Source organism: Nicotiana sylvestris, chromosome 5 (assembly GCF_000393655.2).
Source record: "Nicotiana sylvestris chromosome 5, ASM39365v2, whole genome shotgun sequence".
NCBI classification, from domain to species: Eukaryota; Viridiplantae; Streptophyta; class Magnoliopsida; order Solanales; family Solanaceae; genus Nicotiana; species Nicotiana sylvestris.
This window is the reverse complement of record NC_091061.1, coordinates 161,298,090-161,318,311: the sequence shown is the minus strand read 5'-3', so window position 1 is coordinate 161,318,311 and position 20,222 is coordinate 161,298,090. Positions and strand designations below refer to the sequence as shown.

The following is a 20,222-nucleotide window of genomic DNA, read 5'->3' as shown; positions in this document are numbered from 1 at the left end:
TGTCTATGCCCCATGGTGGGCGCCAAAATATTTACCCGTAAAATAGTACATTTAAATTTGTAACGTGGTTTATCGACACATAAATTAAATTGATCCGATAAAATAAATTAATCAAGAATAAATCGATTAAAATAAAGATAATTACAGAAAAGACAAGCCCGAGTTTAGAATATTTCCGTCGGGATTAAGAATAATTGAAAATCTTGACAACACTTGAATAAAGCTTGAGATAAAGAATATTAGTTTTTTGCTATCAGTATTTCTTGATCTCTTACAATAAAATGAAAGCCTCTATTTATACTAGAGACATGAGGTATATGGTCTACCAATTATGCCCCATTAATCACCGATATTAATGCTACAATAAAAGGTAATAAAAATGTGATAAAGAATAATAAAGCGTAATAAAGCCTAACAAAGACTAATATAAGCTGGAGGAATCTTGAGGTCTTCTGTAACGATCATATCTTGAATTGCTTCTTATCTGACCACAAATTTGTATCTGGCGTCAACATTTTATCCAGCCACATGTTTGTATTTGGTTTCACCATGGTTGAATCACTACTAATTGACACGTGTTGTTTCCTAATTCACCCTAGACTGATTTTTAACGTATACAATATTATTATAGAAAAATTTGATGTTTACCTACCCTCCACATACTAAATCTAAAATATAGGTTAGGAAGTTCCACTGGATTCAGAATATGTATCTTTTATTATTTATGTGGGCAGCGGCTACATACGTAGTGATGTCTCTAGAAGATACAGATGGTTTTATGAATTTTATTCATTCGATCTGAGAATATTCTTTTTTCTTGTGCTTAACAAGATTTTGACAAAGAAAAAAGTTAAAGAACTTTACTGCACATGGGATGTCCAAACAAATACTACATCAGTTTTTTTCCCGATATATGTTCATTTTCCACACATATAATATTTGAAAAAGTCAGTAAAGCTAAAAGAAATAGGACTCTAACCCTCTTTCAGGGAAAAGGAAAAGAATGTTTTCAAAGTTTGAAAACGGGAAATTAATGGGTTTGAAATATGCCGCAGTTCAGCTAATCAAATAATTCAAGGCAACTCAAGAAAATTTTGCTTCTTGTATGGCCAAAAATAGTCTATACGCACTTCAAAAATTAGACAACTACTCTTTTGAGAAAGTGATAAATACACTTTTTTGTTTGGTTTATTGTTCAAAATTTTCAAGCCGAACATATTGAAATTTCTATTCTTCTTCTATCACCGTAAAACTTTATATAATAAAACATTAAAACTAGTATATGTTAGGATGTTACATACAGTCAATGGATCCCACCATTTTTGACAAGGAGTATGCAATGGTAAGAAAAAAAGATTGAACACGTAAAATTTATATATGGATCCACCTCTTTGTAGTAGTGCATCTTCCGAAATTCTGAATCCACCCCTGAACATATCCTCTTCTTTTTTTTTTTATTCTACATCCTTTTTCCTTTCTTTATCAAATTTCTATCAATAGAATTACCTAGAAATTAAAATCACACAAATAGTCACCTTCCTAAAACTTGGCTAAAATTCCACCTTTGAAATTTCAAACCAACCGTCACACAATTAGTCACTTTGCATAAAACTTGGGCCAAAAATCTTACATTCGAGTTTCCAAGAAACAGTCATACAACCAATCACTTTCATGTTTTAACTAAGCATTGACATCAATGTTGAGAATTTTGTTTTATATTTCTAGAAGCTTACTCCAAATTGTCAATATACAACGTAACACAGAAAACTTCCCATGCTATTACTTTTGTCCTCACCTCTCTTTTTTTCCTAATAAAACCAGCCAATTCCACTACTCCACAAATAGCCCATCTCTGATTTCTCATCCTTTTTTCACTCTATAGAAAAGGAAATTTTTACACAAATAGCCAGTCATCACACAAATTTACATGGATACACAAGTAACAGAATGCGGTAACAGTAATTTGAAGGTACTGATGTTTCCATGGTTAGCATATGGACATATATCTCCATTTCTCAACGTAGCCAAGAAACTCGCGGACAAGGGATTCTTGATTTACCTCTGTTCTACACCTATCAATCTTAAATCTGTAGTTAAGAAAATACCCGAAAAATACTTTGTTTCAATACAGCTTATTGAATATCATTTACCCGAATCGCCTGAACTTCCTCCTCATTACCATACAACTAATGGTCTCCCACCCCATCTCAATCACACCCTTCAAAAGGCCTTGAAAATGTCCAAACCAAACTTCTCCAAAATCTTGGAAAATCTGAAACCTGATTTGGTAGTTTATGATATTTTACAGCAATGGGCGGAAGACGTAGCGAATGAACAGAATATTCCAGCAGTCAAGCTGTTAACTTCTGGTGCAGCTGTGTTTTCATATTTTTTTAACTTAGTAAAAAAACCTGAGGTTGAATTCCCTTTCCCAGCTGTTTATCTTAGGAAAATTGAGTTAGTAAAATTGGGTGAAATGATGGCAAAATCAGCTAAAGAAAAAGAATCTGATGATGTGGATCCTTTTACTGAAGGAAATATGCAAATTATGTTAATGAGTACCTCTAGAATTATAGAGGCAAAATACATAGATTATTTTATTGAATTGAGTAATTGGAATGTTATTCCAGTTGGTCCACCAGTCCAAGATTCAATGGGTAATGACACGGATGACGTGGAGCTTTTTGATTGGCTAGGAAAAAAAGATGAGAATTCAACTGTATTTGTCTCTTTTGGAAGTGAGTATTTTTTGACAAAAGAAGATAGGGAAGAGATAGCTTTTGGATTGGAGATTAGTAATGTTAATTTCATATGGGTTGTAAGATTTCCAAAAGGGGAAGAACAAAATCTTGAAAATGCTCTACCACAAGGTTTTCTTGAAAGAATTGGAAAGAGGGGAAAAGTTTTGAACAAATGGGCCCCACAACCAAGAATTCTCAATCATCCGAATACCGGAGGATTTATAAGTCATTGTGGTTGGAATTCTGTAATGGAAAGTGTAGATTTTGGGGTTCCTATTATAGCTATGCCTATGCATCTTGATCAACCACTGAACGCTAGGTTGACGGTAGAACTAGGAGTCGCGGTTGAGATTGTTAGAGATGATGATGGCAAGATTCATAGAGAAGAAATTGCGCAAGTTCTTGAAAATGTCATAGCTGGGAAAATAGGGGAAAATTTGAGGACAAAAGTTAAACATGTTAGCAAGAAATTGAAATCTACAAGGGGTGAAGAGATGGATGCAGTTGCTGAAGAGCTAATTCAATTTTGTAAGAATAGTAATAAGTGCAAATAATGTAATTCAGTTTACAAAGTTGTTTGTAAGTGAGGTTGAAACAACGAGAAATATAGGATCCAACTTAAATTTATCCTAATTCAACTTTGTGAGAATATATACTAGTAGTTAATTAGTGCAAATAATGTGATGTTGTAATTCAGTTTACAAAATTGTCTGTTAGGTCTGGTTATCTTCAAAATATTTGAGGTTGAAATAGTGAGAAAAATAGGATGCGACCTATAAATTTATCCTATTATTCACATTCTTAAAGTATAATTTTGTTTAGCTTTCGATATGAATACTTTTTCTTATTTAAACCTAGTGAAAAATATTTTTTTTGAGCCGAGAGTCTATCGAAAACAGTCTTTCTACCTTCACAAGGTATGACTAAGGTCTGCATACATATTACTCTCCTCGAACCCCATATTTTGGGAAAACACTGAATATATTATTATTATTATTATTATTTTCTATATGAATTCTCAATTCCTTAATCAATCGCATGCATCTTTAGACTCGACCAGAAAGTTTGTTAAGACTAAAATCTGCCTTTTAAACCGTCATTAAAATCTAGTCATTATCAAATATTGGAGTGGAGTATTATTTGTTTATTGTATAATTAACTATCAAGTTCCTCCAGTTCTTCAGTAGGGGGGAAATCTGTGTAATATGTCTTGAATATTATTGTAATATATTGGAAAAACCGAATTAGTGTCGTAATATTTTTAACAAGATATAGTGGATCCAGCTCTCAAACATAGCTAAACAAACAGTCGTGCATAGAGGTGGAGCCGGGATTTAAAGTTTATGGGTTCAAGATTTTAATCTTTTTAAGTTGCTGAGTTTTAAATTAATAATTTAATCATAAGACAAATACGGAGTTTGGACCAAAAGTAACCCGTACTTCGATCTCTAGCTCCGCCTCTCATTTGCGCAACTAGTCACTCTCCGTAAAACTTAGCTAAAAATCTACATTAATGGAAAATCCTAAGAACAATATAATCACACAACCAGTCATTTTCATGAGCTTGGCCTTGAAATCGACGACAACATTTTTTTTTCTTTTGTAATAGTAGTCCAAATCAACAACATATAAACATTGAAATCACAGGAAACTTCACATTTTTTATTTTTGTCCTACTCTCTCTTGTTTCTGATAAATCCAGTCAATTCCACCTCTGCTTTCTCATCCTTCTTTCACTCTAAAGATAAAAACATGAGTATTTTCTTTAAGAAGAAGAAGAAAGTTCTAACGAGTACAAATGTAACAGAACGTCGTAATACTAATTTGAAGGTACTGATGTTCCCCTGGTTGGCATATGGACATATCTCTCCTTTTCTAAACTTAGCCAAGAAACTCGCAGACAAGGGATTCTTGATTCGCGTATGCTCTACGCCAATAAGTCTTGAATCAATAGGTAAAGAAATCCCAGAAAAATATTCGGCTTCAATTAAGATTGTTGAGCTTCATTTACCAAAATTGCCCCAACTTTTAGCTCCTCATTGCCATACAACCAATGATCTTCCACCAAATCTTGATCACATTGTTCAAAAGGCCTTGAAATTTTCCAAACCAAACTTCTCCAAAATCTTGGAAAATTTGAAACCTGATTTGGTAATTTATGATATTTTACTTCAATGGGCTGAAGTTGTCGCGAATGAGCACAACATTCCATCAATCAAGTTCATAACTTGTGGTGCGGCTATATTTTCATACTTCTTTAATTCACTAAGAAAACCAGAGGTTGAATTCCCTTTCCCAGATATTTATCCTAAGGAAAGTGAGCTTGTTAAATGGGGTGAAATGAGTGCAAAATTTGCTAAAGAGAAAGATCCTGATGATGTGGATCCTTTTGCTAAAGGAAGTATGCAATTTATGTTGATGAGTACCTCTAGAATTATAGAGGCCAAATATATAGATTATCTCTCTGAATTAAGCAATTGGAAGGTTATTCCAGTTGGTCTACCAATCAAAGATCCAATGACTAATGACGCCGATGACGTGGAGCTCATTCATTGGCTAGAAAAGAAAGATGAGAATTCCACTGTTTTTGTCAACTTTGGGAGTGAGCATTTATTGACAAAAGAAGATATGGAAGAGATAGCTTTTGGATTGGAGTTTAGTAATGTTAATTTCATATGGGTTGTAAGATTTTCAAAGGGGGAAGAACAAAATCTTGAAGAGGTACTACCACAAGGTTTTCTCGAAAGAATTGGAGAAAGAGGAAAAGTTTTGGACAAATGGGAACAAAAATCAAGAATTCTAAATCATACAAGTATTGGTGGATTTATAAGTTATTGTGATTGGAGTTCTGTAATAAAGTGTTTAGATTTTGGGGTTCCTATGATAGCCATGCCTATATATCTTGATCAGCCAATGAATACTAGGTTGATGGTAGAATTGGGAGTCGCGGTTGAGATTGTTAGAGATGATGAGAGCAAGATTCATAGAGAAGAAATCGCGCAAGTTCTTGAAAGTGTTATACGTGGGAAAATAGGGGGAAATATGAGGACCAAAGTTAAAGATATTAGCAAGAATTTGAAATCTATAAGGGGTGAAGAGATGGATGGAGCTGCTGAAGAGCTAATTCAACTTTGTAAGAATAGTATTAAGATAAAAATAATGTGATGTTTGTTACTCCAGTAACAAAAGTTCAAAATATTGAGATTGAAATAATGAGAAAAAAAATAGAATGCTGCCCTTAAGCTATCCTTTCCCTTTATTCACATTCTATCATGAAATATGATTTGTGTAGAAGTTCATCTCACTAGCTAAGTAATGAAATCTCAATCATTTCTCTTTTGCTTCCATTCTAAAAAATACAAAGGTAAAAATATGGGCGGATCTCGTCAATAAGCTATCGGTATATTTGGACTCAATAGCTTCGACTTATGTTCTGTACTAGTTGAGAGTAGCCCGGGCTGTACCCGGGCCCAACATAGTGAAAATAGAGGAATACAATTATTTAGATATTTGGAATTTTTATTCAAATAAAATGTGTGATTATCTTGTTTTGTGTTTAGTTGAGTTATGTCTTTTTATTAAATATTTATTACCTTTTACCACTTGATCTTAATTAGGCAATGGCATTAGATCCCTGCTGAGCACGGACCCAACTTAACCACTAAGCTTAATCTAAAATTTTAAATTCTTCTATTTTTCCTTTTTATTTTACAATGTCATATTAGTTATGAAAAAATGCATTTCAAAATTTTCTACTATGAGAAGTTTCCATTCGGATCACAAAAGTGTTTATAGTTTAAGAAAATAATTTTTGTTACTAGAAGTTTTTTTTTAATTTCAAAGATAAATCTTGACAAAATCTTTTCATCTTTTTTGAAAAATGTATTACTATATCTTATTACTACTCAATATAACCTATTTTTTAGAACTGAATCAATGCTTATTAACTTCTTTCTTCGGTAGATATATTTTAGTATTTAAGAAAAGTTGAAGTACTTAAAATACTTATTATATCTCAAACTTTAAAGCAATGTATATCGTCTTCGTCTTCACAAATACTAATTTGAGTCTAACCCTCATCAAACTTTTTGATCGGTCAAAAGTTGGTAGACAGTAACAAAGTGTATATATTTTTTCCACAGACATGTGTTGATAATTTAATTTCGTCTCTTAATTTGCTATACTGGGTCCAACGGCTAAAATTCCTTTTTAGTTTTTTATCTCTCAATTTTTTCATTTATTTAAAATACAATCATTTATTTGTTTGCATCTAAAAAAGATCACTTAAACTTTCCCCTTAGTCTTGCAAACAAATGCGTTTTTCTTCTACTTATTTTTGCTGAAATTGTATTCACACATTTCTCTATGATAACTTTTTTGAAGTTAAAATAGTTTTAATGTATTCGTACATATGTAAAAAGCCAGTTTTTCCTTCTTATTCAAATGGATTTTTGGTTTTTCTGTCTTTTAAATAGTTAATAATTCAAATAGTGGTGTCCTCCAAAAAAACATTAATTCAAAAGAGGTCAGTAATATCTATTGTGTTTCTCTTTATTACTCGTTAGAAGTTAAAATTTCAGCATGTGTTGAAAAATTCTTTTCTTTACTCAGCATAATTAATAAATATAATAGTCATGTATTGGTAAAGAAAGGATCTTCTTTTAGCCACCCTTTTCTCCAGCTTGGATATTTTGGTTTACGGAATACATGACATCTCTTTTTTCTATCTGTTTTGATTTGAGATAAACAAATGTTCCATGAATATTTTTAGTCTTAGAAGAGAAACCACAATAAGTCACCATTAGATTTTATAAATTCATAATTGTATATCATCCACTTGCGATAAATAGTATCTTTTAATATGAATTAATGCTTTAATTGAGATTTTTAGAATAAGTTCTGATATGATACCGTCGTATATTCTCGTATCATAAAAAATGCAGTGGTTCATGTATAATTGTTCTCATTAGGAAAAACTTATTTATATAATATCAAGATCAGTCATTTGGTAAATGGATCAAATATATTACAAGATCTTGAGATACATAATCCAACTTATTACATTTTATATAACTTTTATACATTTATAAATGGGTGCCTATTTGCAACTCTTTCATTTCAATCCCTTGAAAAATGAAAGTGATGTGAATTTTGTATTTATTTTTATGCTGAATAAAATGACTTTATCCTCTATTTTGTATGTCCATCATTTTCATAGATTATTTATTAGTTAAATATTACAATTTATTTGTTTGTTCTCTATTTTCCTTGAGATTATACAAAACAAAATACAAAAATATAAAATATTTGCCTTGAACCATTCACTTACTTTAAAATTTGCATCAGACATTAGATATTAGAAATTCTATTAAGCATCTGACTCCACTTTATTTGTTATTATCAGAAGCAATACCCTTTTTTTGTATGTATTCCGTAATTTAATCGACTGACCTACTCCAAACTCTGTTATTCATTCAAATAGCATAAAATATAACTATGTATCATATTATAATATTAAAATGTAGTGTAATATATATAAGCAAACATAGAGTACACTAAATATTCGACAATTCGATACCAAAAAATTGACATCTCAAAAAATAAATTAATTTAGATATCGTATGAAATTATGCAATTCTTCAACTTAACCCGACACTATTCCGAGTAGCAATAACAATATAACAAGTAATTCAATTCGCTTTAACACTACACCTTCACAATAATATTTTCCCATATATTAATACAATAAGATATCGGTTTTAAAATTCATCAAAAATATTTAGTGTCATAAAATAGTGGGCATTCAGTTGTCATTAAGTATTGAATGTCTAATTATACATGTCGGATCCACTTAATTTGTTATAGTTAATGCTTTAATAGAAAAGAGAAACATGTGTATTAGAATTCAGAACTTCAATAAGTTGCAAATTGCTAGCAATGTGTAGAATAAACAACCAGATGGGGCCCAGTATTTAAGCCACCGGTGCTGTCAAGTGTCAACCAATGCACAAAAATGAGCCGCAACAACAGAAATTCCTCACGGATGCCAGACAGGCATGTTGATGAAACAGGATAGTGAAGAACCTCAACTGTTGCTTCTATTATAAGAGAATTTGTATTTAAAGTCCTCTTAATAAGTATAAATAATAGATTTTAAAAAGCAGTTGGATGCACAAAGTATCTCGCATTCACAGGAAGGGGTGTACGACCCCTAGAGCCTAGAGGTGTAATATTTCATAATCTACTCTAATGCAAGCATATTAGATTGAATATAGTAAAATTTTGAATTCAAACATGAACAATTCAAATCCTGAATCGATCGCTGATTAAAAATTATATAAACATTGTAATGGAGATGAAGATAATGAAATTAAACTCAATAAGTCCACTGCATTTGTTACGTTGCTTATAGTTAATGAAGGCGGGTATGAAAGAACCAACGAACAACCGAAAGGTGTATCGCATAGATTAAGTACTTCTACTTTAAATTTAAATAGCAAAACTATGAAACTTAATCCAACTTACTTTTGAGAAATCTAAACCTTCACTATAAGTCATTTTCAGGACGTCTTATCCTACACTGCCGACCAAATTATTAACCTAAGAGCCCGTTTGGGTGGGCTTATTTTAAGTGACTTTTAAACATACATCATTAGTTGGAATTCTACCTTTTGACTTTTGATTTCTTTTTTTTGTGTGATCATTTTAGCTTAAAAATAAGTGTATAAAAATATTTTTTTACTTTATTCAAATAAGCCAATCCAAACGGGCTCTAAAGTCTTGCCCACCATAACCCAACACATCCATGCACCCTAGGAATCAATTACAAAACCGAGCAAATCTAGTTTATAAGTTACGAGTTTATGTTAACTCAGTAATTTTTTGCTCATAAGCAGTATATATATAAAGACTAACTAACTATTTATGAATATTTGATAGTAAACTCAGTCATTGTCGTATATTAACTCGAGATTGCCGTATATTACTCAGTTATTAAAAAATCGTTGTATATTTATAAATAATTCATTATGTATGGTGTTTGTCTTCTTGACCGAGTAATTAGACGCATACAAGGAGGAAAGTTAATAAAGTACACAAAAACACAAAAGCAAAATACAACTTGTATAAAGATTTTTTTTCCGTGGCTGATGAGTCTGGAAATTGACCCCTACTTGCTCCTAATGACAGCAATAATCTATATCTATCTATATTATATTAAAAAGAGAATAGTTTGCAATGTGGTTAAGCCAAGTGGCAAGCTAAAATGAAGTCATTTGGCAATTTTAAGACAACACAAAAAATTTGGATTATAAATGGAAAAATATTTAATGAAAGTAGTAATCCAAGATTTTTTGTAAATTGAATTTCATTCTTTAATAAATCAAAAACAATTATTGGAACATTTAAACTAAAAATGTTTTCTTTTTGAGAATCTGTTGGACGTACACAAAGAGGGATACAACTTCCATTAAGCAAACAAATATATTATAGCTATAGATGTCTTTACTTAAATTTGTGTATATTTCAGTTATGGTAGGTATCATTTTTTGAGAAAGAATCAACTAAAATTTCGTTTTGTATCTTACACATTAATTTTAAGTTGAAATAATAATTTTATATTTAGTACAAGCTTTGTATCTGACCTTATTTGCTAACAATATACATTAATATAGGTATCATATACATTAATATAAGTATTTTTAATTAAATTTTGTGTATAATTTATTCTTTTTTAAACTAAAAATGTTCTCTTTTTGAGAATATGTTGGACGTACACAAAGAGGGATGCAATTTCATTAAGCAAACAAATATATTATAGCTATAGGTATCTTTACTTAAACTTGTGTATAATTCAGTTGTGGTAGGTATCCTTTTTTGAGAAAGAATCAATTAAAATTTCGTTTTGTATCTTACACATTAATTTTAAGTTGAAATAATAATTCTATATTTAGCACAAACTTTGTATCTGACCTTATTTGAACAATATACATTAATATAAGTATCATATACATTACGATAAGTATTTTTAATTAAATTGTGTATAATTTATTTATTTTTAAACTAAAAATATTCTCTTTTTGAGAATATGTTGGACGTACACAAAGAGGGATGCAATTTCATTAAGCAAACAAATATATTATAGCTATAGGTATCTTTATTTAAATTTGTGTATAATTCAGTTATGGTAGATATCCTTTTTGAGAAAGAATCAATTAAAATTTCTTTTTTGTATCTTACACATTAATTATAAATTGAAATAATAATTTTATATTTAGTACAAGTTTTGTATCTGACCTTATTTGCGAAGAATATACATTAATATAGGTATCATATATATATATATATATATATATATATATATATATATATATATATATATATATATATATATATATATTATTATAGGTATCTTTAATTAAATTTTGTGTATAACTCAGTTATGGTAGGTATTCTTTTCTAAGAAAGAAATATTAAATAAACATTTTTTATTTATGAGTTTTGGTATCTTTATTAAATATTATGTATAATTCAATTATTGTAGGTATCCTTTTTTGAAAAAGAATCAATTAAAATTTTGTTTTGTATCTTACACATTAACTTTAAGTTGAAATAATAATTCTATATTTAGTACAAGCTTTGTATCTGATCTTATTTGCGAACAATATACATTATTATAGGTATTTTTAATTAAATTTTGTTTATAATTCAGTTATGGTAGGTATTCTTTTTTAAGAATGAAATGATTAAATAAATATTTTGTATCTTATATTTATATTATATTAATGAAAATAGTATTAAAAAAACAAACAAGAGGACAAAGGAAAAAGACAAGAAAAATTAAGGTTTGGTGGTTAACAAATTTTAATTAACCACAAAAAAAAACGTTGAAAATTTTAAAAAATGCCAAAAACTAAAAAATGGAAGATTCGTATCATTTCTTCAGAACTCATACATACAAATTCATTTACACATGCCTTTTTTAAATATTAGGATTTCATATACATAAAAATTGATTTACTATGATAGTCTTTCATAGAAATCTTTATTTAAGCAACTTTTCTTTAGGGTTAGCTTCTCTACATTGCTTAGGATTTAACTTCCACACAAACTTCTGCAAAGTATGGCTCCAAACTATAACTATATCAGTAAACTATCAAAGTCCAAAATGAGTTGGAATTTAAAGGTTTGTGTTGTTAGATTATAGCACATTCCAGACCGCGAGAAACTAGAAAATTCTAATTCAATTGAATTAATTATTCAAGATGAAAAGGTGCATACTCTTTTACATGTTGTTATTTTTTTCGAGTTGTGATGTATTTTCTTCAACTTATGCGCCTTAATTACTAACTTAAATTTCTTTCCACATTTTTTATTTTAGGGAGATAGAGTTTATGCAACTATTGGAAGAGCTGTTATGCATATTTTCAAATTAAAAATACATGAAATGAGATTGTACGTTATGAAAAACTTTGTGGTTGGACCAAACAATCTGAAAATTAAGACCAGCAAGCATAAATTGAAACTGAAAATTACAGGGGTTCCATCAATTTTTGATATTGGGAACAGATTGAGTTCCCAGTTGGTATTCTATTGTTTATATCCATATGAAATATATTATTATTGTTTAAGTTCTCACCTTAGCATAATCAACCCTTCCACCGGTTTCATCTATGGTTGAATAGCTGAATTTATCAGCTCTCCGCAATTGACCTGTCCCTTTTCTACCTCAACTTTGGCTTTAGACAGTGTTAGGCTAATAGACAAAGTTTGTGGAATGGTAGAAAGAGTAAAAAGTTTCAATTACCACAAATGCCAGACAATAATAAAGAGAGAGCCTTAGCAGGAAATAAGTTTTTGCATATGCATTGCCGCATACATTTTGATTCTGAATAAGCTAATGTTTGACATAATTCATGTTCCTTCATCGTTGCCTCAATACAAAGGACAACTTTTGAAAAATGCACTGCATATATCATGAGCAGTTGCTACAAAAATATTCCCTTAAACACATGTTTCATATCAAGCAAATTGTATAACATCATTATTTTTCTTGGAACATTCATATCAAACAAATTGAATAGTATCATTATTTTTTATAGAACATTTATTAGGAGATGGAATGAAAGTTTTACTGGAGTCTTAAAATATTTTTAATGTTGGTTGTAAAGATGGTGTTAACACTAACATATTAAACTTTACGGTGTAGATCATTCTTTTTTATTATCCGCGCATCGCGCGGGTACTAATACTAGTATATATATTAAAGGAATAAAGTTACCATATATAATTGGCATTGTGCTTAAGCCAAGTGGCAAGCTAATAAATGCCAATAGTATATGATAATTTTATTTTATATTTTACTAGGTTTGAATTATCTTTTAATTCTAAATTTATAGATAAAGTTTGTTATTAAAGTTTTGAATTAAAATAAAAAAAAATTTATCTTTTGTTATCATACTTAATTCAATTAGTGATCATATGCAATCATGTTAGGAACTTTTGTTATCTTTTCTAATTATTTAAATGCTACTTCATTTCTGGCAAAAAAAAAAATTTGAATATAACTATAAAATCCTTTCACATTTAAAGCCCTATAATTATAGTTCAAAATTATACTTGACAATTTAAAGATAAGTATATGCAATGTTATATAATAACAATCAACTAATTTAATATTTAATGATTCAAAGAACAAAAAATATGTATATATAGCGTATTCAAAATTTAAAATATGTAGCTAGAGATATCGATAAACTCAAAATGGAGTCATATTGAAATGAAGTTTCACCGGCTAAAGAATCATTTAAATTTTTAGATAGCCGAATAAAGTGAATTTTAAATTAAGGATAATATCTTCACTCTCTATGATAAAGATAATCATTATTAAAAAATATATAAAGCTTTAGAAATTGAAATTTCAAAATAAAAATGCTTCTTTAAAAAAAAAATAACATACCAAATAAGAGTTTAAGTTGTAGTAAAAGAGTCGCATCGTAACCAAAGAATCGTTCATATTGTGTCAACCTTTGTGCTTTGCTATAAATAAGAGTTATTATTTCGCTTTTTGGCTATTTTTAGGTTCCAATGAAACCAATGAGAATGGTACAAAAATAAAATTATCACTACGAGATTTGAGAAAATGTTAGTTTTGAATTAAAGGATAATTTTGAATTTATAGATATAGTTTTTAAATTTGAATTAATATAAAAAATTATCTTTTATTATCATGTTATCATACTTAATTCGGTTAATGATTATGTGCAATCAAGTTAGAAATTTTTGTTATCTTTTCTAATTATTTAAAAACTACTTTGCCTCTCATATAACTATAAAATTCTTTCACATTTAAAAACCTACAATTGTAGTTCTTTTTAAAAAAAAAAAATGTAATATATAGGGTACACTTCTATGTTTAACAAAATAACAAAAAAGAGTTTAAAAATCGAATAAAGATTTACTTACATATATAATGACGTGAACTTACATATTGGAGAAAGAAACATCACAAAAAGCATCCAATATTCAAAATTTTCTTTTTCTTTTTTCTTTTTGAAGAATGTTTGTTTGAAGAGTCAATTTGCATAAATGGACATCAAACAAATAACAAACTTTGGTTATACAATTGCTATCATTAATTTCAATTTAGCACCTTTGAGGAATTAAAAAGGTATAAGCGGAAACCTCTTTAAGCAAACATTGCAAGGGTATAATATTTTTTTCGCTGAAGAATATTAGTTTTGAATCATTAGATTATGTGAAAGATTCTTTTCTCAAATTTTACAAGAGGGATATCGGTTTCTAATTGATAGTCTCTGTAGCGATTTTCAAATGTAACAAAAAGTATATTTAAAATCTGTATATATAGGGTATTCAAAATTCAAAATATGTGGCTAGAGATATCGATAAACTCAAAATGAAATCATACTAAAATAAAGTTTCACAGGCTAAAGGATCATTAAAATTTTTAGATAGTCGAATAAAATGAATTCTAAATTAAGGATAATATTTTCACTTGAATCATTATAAAGATAATCATTATTAAAAATATATAAAGTTTTAGAAATTGAAATTTTAAATAGAAATACTTTTTTTAAAATAATAACCTACCAAATAAGAGTTCAAGTAGTAGTAAAAGAGTCGCGTCGTAACCATAAAAATTTTCATATTGTGTCAACCTTTGTGCTTTGCCATAAATATGAGTTATTATTTCGCTTTGTGAAATTTTTAGGTTCCAATGACACCAATTATAATGCAAAAATAAAATTATAGATACAAGATTTGAAAAAAATGTTAGTCTTTTTTCATGTAATACTTCCTAATTAATATCTAAGGATTATCTATAATTATCTAGAAGGTTTAAATTTTAAGTTCATTTACATATAATTCAAATAACTCAGATATTTAACATGGTTAATGTCAAATATCAAAATGGAGTCATACTGGGGAAAAAATGCAGTGGCTATATTTTTAAATTTTTAGATAGCCGACTAAAATGAACTTTGAATTAAGGATAATATTTTCACTTACATTATTATAAAAATAATTATTATTGACAAATAAAGTTTTAGAAACTGAAATTTTAAAATAAAAATATTTTTTGAAAGATATTAACACACCAAATAAGAGTTCAAGTAGTAGTAAAAGAGTTAAGTCGTATCCAAAGTGTCCTTCATAGTCTCAACCTTTAATTTTTTTGCCATAGGTATGAGTTATTATTTTGTTTCCTGATTATTTCTAGGATCCAATGACACATGCAAGAATTATACCCAAAGAGGAAAATAGAGTTACAACTAGGAGATTTGATTTGACAAATGGTTGATCTTTTTCATGTAGTATTTCTTAATTAATATTCAATGATTATTTATATTTATCAAGAATGTTTAAATTATAAGATTATTTAAATATAATTCAAATAACTCAAATAATTGACATGATTAGTGTTCGCGCATTCGCGCGGGTGCTAATACTAGCGATAATAATAACAACAATGTAATAACAATTATAATAATAATAAGTGTTTCCGTATTCATTAGTAATTATAGTGCCGGAAATATATGATTTCAATATTACAGGGAGTCGTAAGATTTTATAACTAATTCGTCCCCTTTTAATCATGTCTCACAATGAGCCAACTATTTGTGCTTATGTGTAGGTTTTTTTAAAAAAAATGTTATGGAAATGTGATTTGAACATGGATCTAGTGGCGTAGCCATATAGCTCCGAGAGGTGCCAATTTTGTTTTACCTTCGCGGGTAATTTTTTTTTTATGTATATATAATATATGTGTTGATTTTTCTTGATTTTTTCGTATATTTACTTATAAAAATTGTGACAACCCTTAATAAAATTCTGGCTCTGTTAGTTCATGATGCAGCAACTTTTAACTGCAGGTCCTTTTGGGCACTTATATTCAAATACCTTAATCAATTGCATGCATCTATAGACTCGAGACTAATAAGTTTGTTAAGAATACTAAAAATTATTAATCTCCTAAACCAATATTAAAAAGACCGTTATTAAATATTTGAGCTGGTCAAACTCCATATCATATTTATTTTCTTTTAAATAATTTAGCGGTAAGCATGTGTCATCCGTTGTTGAAGTAGGGGAAACATAGGTTAATCTATGTAAATAGCTCGAATTGTACTACCGAATTTTTTGAAACCAAAAACCGAATTACTGTGGTAACATTTTTAAGTAACCTGAATTACTGTCGTCATATTTTAACTAAGAGCTAGAATTTTGTTCTTTGAACTTCATCTTTTGACCGTACGAAAAAAGGGGAAATAATTTTTCGGTTACAGAATATAAATAGTTCTCGATGGACTAAAATTGATCTTTGTTAAAAAAATATCCTCGACGCACGCAAATGAATCTTCAGCTTTGTCTTGGTTCAATAGATAATAAGAATATTGGTAGTTATATATAGTGACAATATAAAAGTCTTATGTCAAGTTGGTAATTATATCATGCGAAATATGAAAATTAATTGCACGGAGAAAAGTGCCTTGGTACCTCTGAAAATTTTGAAAAATAACCTATGACAACAATTAAATTACAATAATAGCATTTTTTTTTTAAATATGACTTAAATCTTATTGCTAATTATTTGTTGTTACAAAGTGCAACAAGCTCTTCCACCACTTCGTCTATCTCTTCATCCCCTTTCATATTCATTTTCTCACTCAATTCTCTAACTTTCTTCCTCACATCCTCCCCACTTTCCTCCATTACCACTTTCCTTATCACCTTTGCAATCTCTTCACTTTGTAACTTTCCATTATCATCTCTCACTGCTTCAACTCCAAATCCAATATATTCCACAAGCCTAGCATTCATTGGTTGGTCAAGATGCATTGGCATTGCAATTATTGGCACACCAAAGTTTACACTTTCCATAAAAGAACTCCATCCACAATGACTCACAAAACCACCAATACTTATATGTTTAAGAATTGTTGCTTGTGGGGCCCATCCTTCCAAAACCATTCCTCTATCTTCTACCCTTTGAAGAAATCCTTTTGGTAATGAATCTTTAATACTACTATTATTTTCACCTTGTGGAAACCTAATAACCCAAATGAAGTTCACTTTGCTAAGCTCTAGCCCTTGAGCTACTTCATGTAATTCCTCCTTAGATAGAAAATACTCACTCCCAAATGAAACAAACACACCTGAATTTTTTTCTTTCTTGTCAAGCCATTGTGTAATTTCTTCATTATCATCTCTGCTGACAGTATCTTGAATGAGTGAACCGACCGGGACTATTTTCTTGGAAACCAAACTTGAAAAATAACCCATATATTTCCCTTCAAACTCTTTGCAAGTTTTCACCAAAATAAAGTCGCGAGATTTCCTAAGAGCCTCGTCGAATGGGGACTTATCCTCTTTTGATTCTTCCATAGTTTTCTTCATCTGAAGCATCTCGTATTCACGCAGATAAATTTCAGGAAACGGGAAGTCTTCCCCTGGCTTTTCAAACATATGAAAGGCAAAAGCAAGGACACCCGCGCTAAAAGTGAGAAATTGCACAGCAGGAATATTCACAGAGGAAGCAAACGTGGCAGCCCACGGCTGGATAAAGTCATAAATGACCAAATCAGGATTTAAAGTTTGTAATATTTTGGAAAAATTTGGACTTGACATTTCAAAAGCTATTTTGAGGGTGTTCATAAGATGGGGTGGGAGGCCATTTGTAGTGTGGTAATAAGGAGGAAGATTTGGTAAAGATGGAAGATGAAGTTCAACTAGTTCAATTGATTGAGAATATTTTTCTGTAACACTTTTCTTGATTGAGTTTAGATTTACAGGAGTTGAACACATGTAAATGTGGAAATTCCTCTTTGTAAGTCTTTTGGCTAGCTCTAAAAATGGACTTATGTGACCATGGGCTAACCATGGTAACATGAGTATACTAATGGTGTTTTTCTTGCCCTCCATTAATAACTATAGTTTCTCTCTCCTTTTCTCTTTGATGGTTCTGTGTGTATATACTATATGATCGATGATAATGTATTTATGCTAGTGTTTTAACTGTGTAAATAGATTATTGTATTGGTCATCTTGGTTGTGAGCTGGTTGGCGTGGTGTATTATATATTTCGTTGAGACTAATAGGACAGCTCGGTGCACATGGCATTTCGCATTAACGCACGGTACGGAGAAAGGTCGCATCTTAAGGGGTGTGATATATATAGACAGTCTACCCTAATGCAAACATTATTGATTGCTTCCATAGATACAACTAGGAGTGACAAACGGGCGGGTCGGGTTGGATAAGATTCGGGTCAAAAAAGGGTAATGAAAAACCGGATAAATTTATTTGACCCGACCCATATTTAATACGGAAAAAAATGGGTTATCCAATTTGAGAAATCCTCAATTTGAGGTTTTATAAATATAAAAGTTAGACCTATTGGTTATCCAATTTCTAAATGGATAATATGGTTCTTATCCATATTTGACCCGTTTTTAAAAAGTTCATTATCCAACTCATATTTTAATAAATAATATGGGTGGTTAACTGTATTTTTTAAACCATTTTGTCACCCCAGATACAACTTGTGCTCCAAGGCTCCCTTTATATATTTCATTGAGATTATTTAATTAATTATAGGATGAGTCTGTTGTGCAGTCCAAGGTATATATGTGCGTAACTGATTACGCAGCGCATATAAAAATGCCGAATATTATTGATATAATAGAGACAATCCAGGGTTGTACTAGCTAGCTTTCCCTCTTGGAATGGCGTTAATTTTTAAAGATTCAGTTTGTAAACTATTTTTGTTGTGGAACTATCTGTGAAAGCTATTTCGTATATTTCAATTCAATTTAGACATTATTTTTATTAGTTTGTTTTAGAAGAAATTATTTTTTTATTACATGTAATGATATATTTAAGAGTATAAATTTCAAAAACAAAATATTATAGCATATTTTAGATTATAAATTTCAAGAATTTTTTCTTGCTTAAACTTCTTATCGAGTTAAATTGCTATCACACAAATTGAAACCGAACTAAGCATATGATTTTGCATTCGGTAAATACGTCGACTCTGTTTACAATAATCCAGTTGGACTGTTTCCTTATGACGACTCAAATTAGTATTTTTGTTCCAATTAGTATGACACTTTCTCATTTTTATTCCTCCAAAAATATTGATTACTTTTCTATGTTCATAGTTTTCCTTTACGGACTTGCTCGTTTTTATGCTTTTTGTCAATTGTCATATGGAATAAAAAAAGAAGTTAAATATGTGTGTGAAAGAGAACGTATATAAAATTATCCTATAGTTGGCTTATGGCTATAGATCTAGATCTATACAACTGAGTGGAGAAAAGTTTCCCATACATACAAAAACAATACCACCAATGTATTTGGTGAAGCGGATGATGCTGCTTTTTTCTTAACTAGAGATCTTGGGTTCGAGCCCTAGATATAAAAAAAAATCTTGCTAGAGTGCTTCCCCTCGAATGGGACCCTATGCAATGTGAATCCGGATATAGTCGGGCTCCAATGCGGGTACTGGACACCGGGTGGGAGACCAAAAAAATATATAACAACAACAACAACAACAACAACAATAAAACTCAATGTAATCTCACAAGTGGAGTCTGGAGGGGTAGAATGTATGCATTCCTTATCCCCACATTTAATAAGGCAGAGAGACTATTTCCGATAGACCCTTGGTTCAAGCCCATACACAGTACTCCCTCCATTCCAATTTATGTGAACCCGTTTGACTGGGCACGAAGTTTAAGAAAAAAATGAAGACTTTTGGAATTTGTGGTCCTAAACAAGTCGAAATGGGGCTCAGAGTATTTGTGTGGTTATAAAAGCTTCTCATTAAGGGTAGAGTTGTAACTTCAAGCTAAATTGTTACCAAATTTAGAAAGGGTTCGTTCTTTTTGGGCCGGACCAAAAAGGAAATAGGTTCACATAAACTGGAACAGAGGGAGTACTAGTTACTTTTATTGGGAG

At 30.0% G+C, this 20,222-nt stretch overlaps 3 protein-coding genes across 3 annotated transcripts in view; 2 read left to right on the top strand and 1 right to left on the bottom strand.

Annotated features, from left to right (window-relative positions):
* Positions 1-1,774: 1,774 nt before the first annotated feature.
* LOC104224971 (beta-D-glucosyl crocetin beta-1,6-glucosyltransferase-like) lies at positions 1,775-3,503 on the top strand. The gene has a single exon (XM_009776709.2). The coding sequence runs from the start codon at positions 1,928-1,930 to the stop codon at positions 3,293-3,295; it is 1,368 nt and encodes a 455-aa protein (XP_009775011.1). The 5' UTR covers positions 1,775-1,927; the 3' UTR covers positions 3,296-3,503.
* An 824-nt stretch (positions 3,504-4,327) lies between these two features.
* LOC104224977 (uncharacterized) overlaps positions 4,328-20,222 on the top strand; it is a 92,165-nt gene continuing 76,270 nt past the window's right edge. The window contains exons 1-2 of the mRNA XM_009776716.2: positions 4,328-5,832; positions 13,214-13,230. Of these exons, the coding sequence (XP_009775018.2) occupies positions 4,494-5,832; positions 13,214-13,230 (1,356 nt within the window). The 5' untranslated portion in view covers positions 4,328-4,493. The remainder of the gene's footprint in view (positions 5,833-13,213; positions 13,231-20,222) is intronic.
* Positions 16,755-18,260, bottom strand: LOC104224973 (UDP-glucosyltransferase 29-like). The gene has a single exon (XM_070174105.1). The coding sequence runs from the start codon at positions 18,180-18,182 to the stop codon at positions 16,848-16,850; it is 1,335 nt and encodes a 444-aa protein (XP_070030206.1). The 5' UTR covers positions 18,183-18,260; the 3' UTR covers positions 16,755-16,847.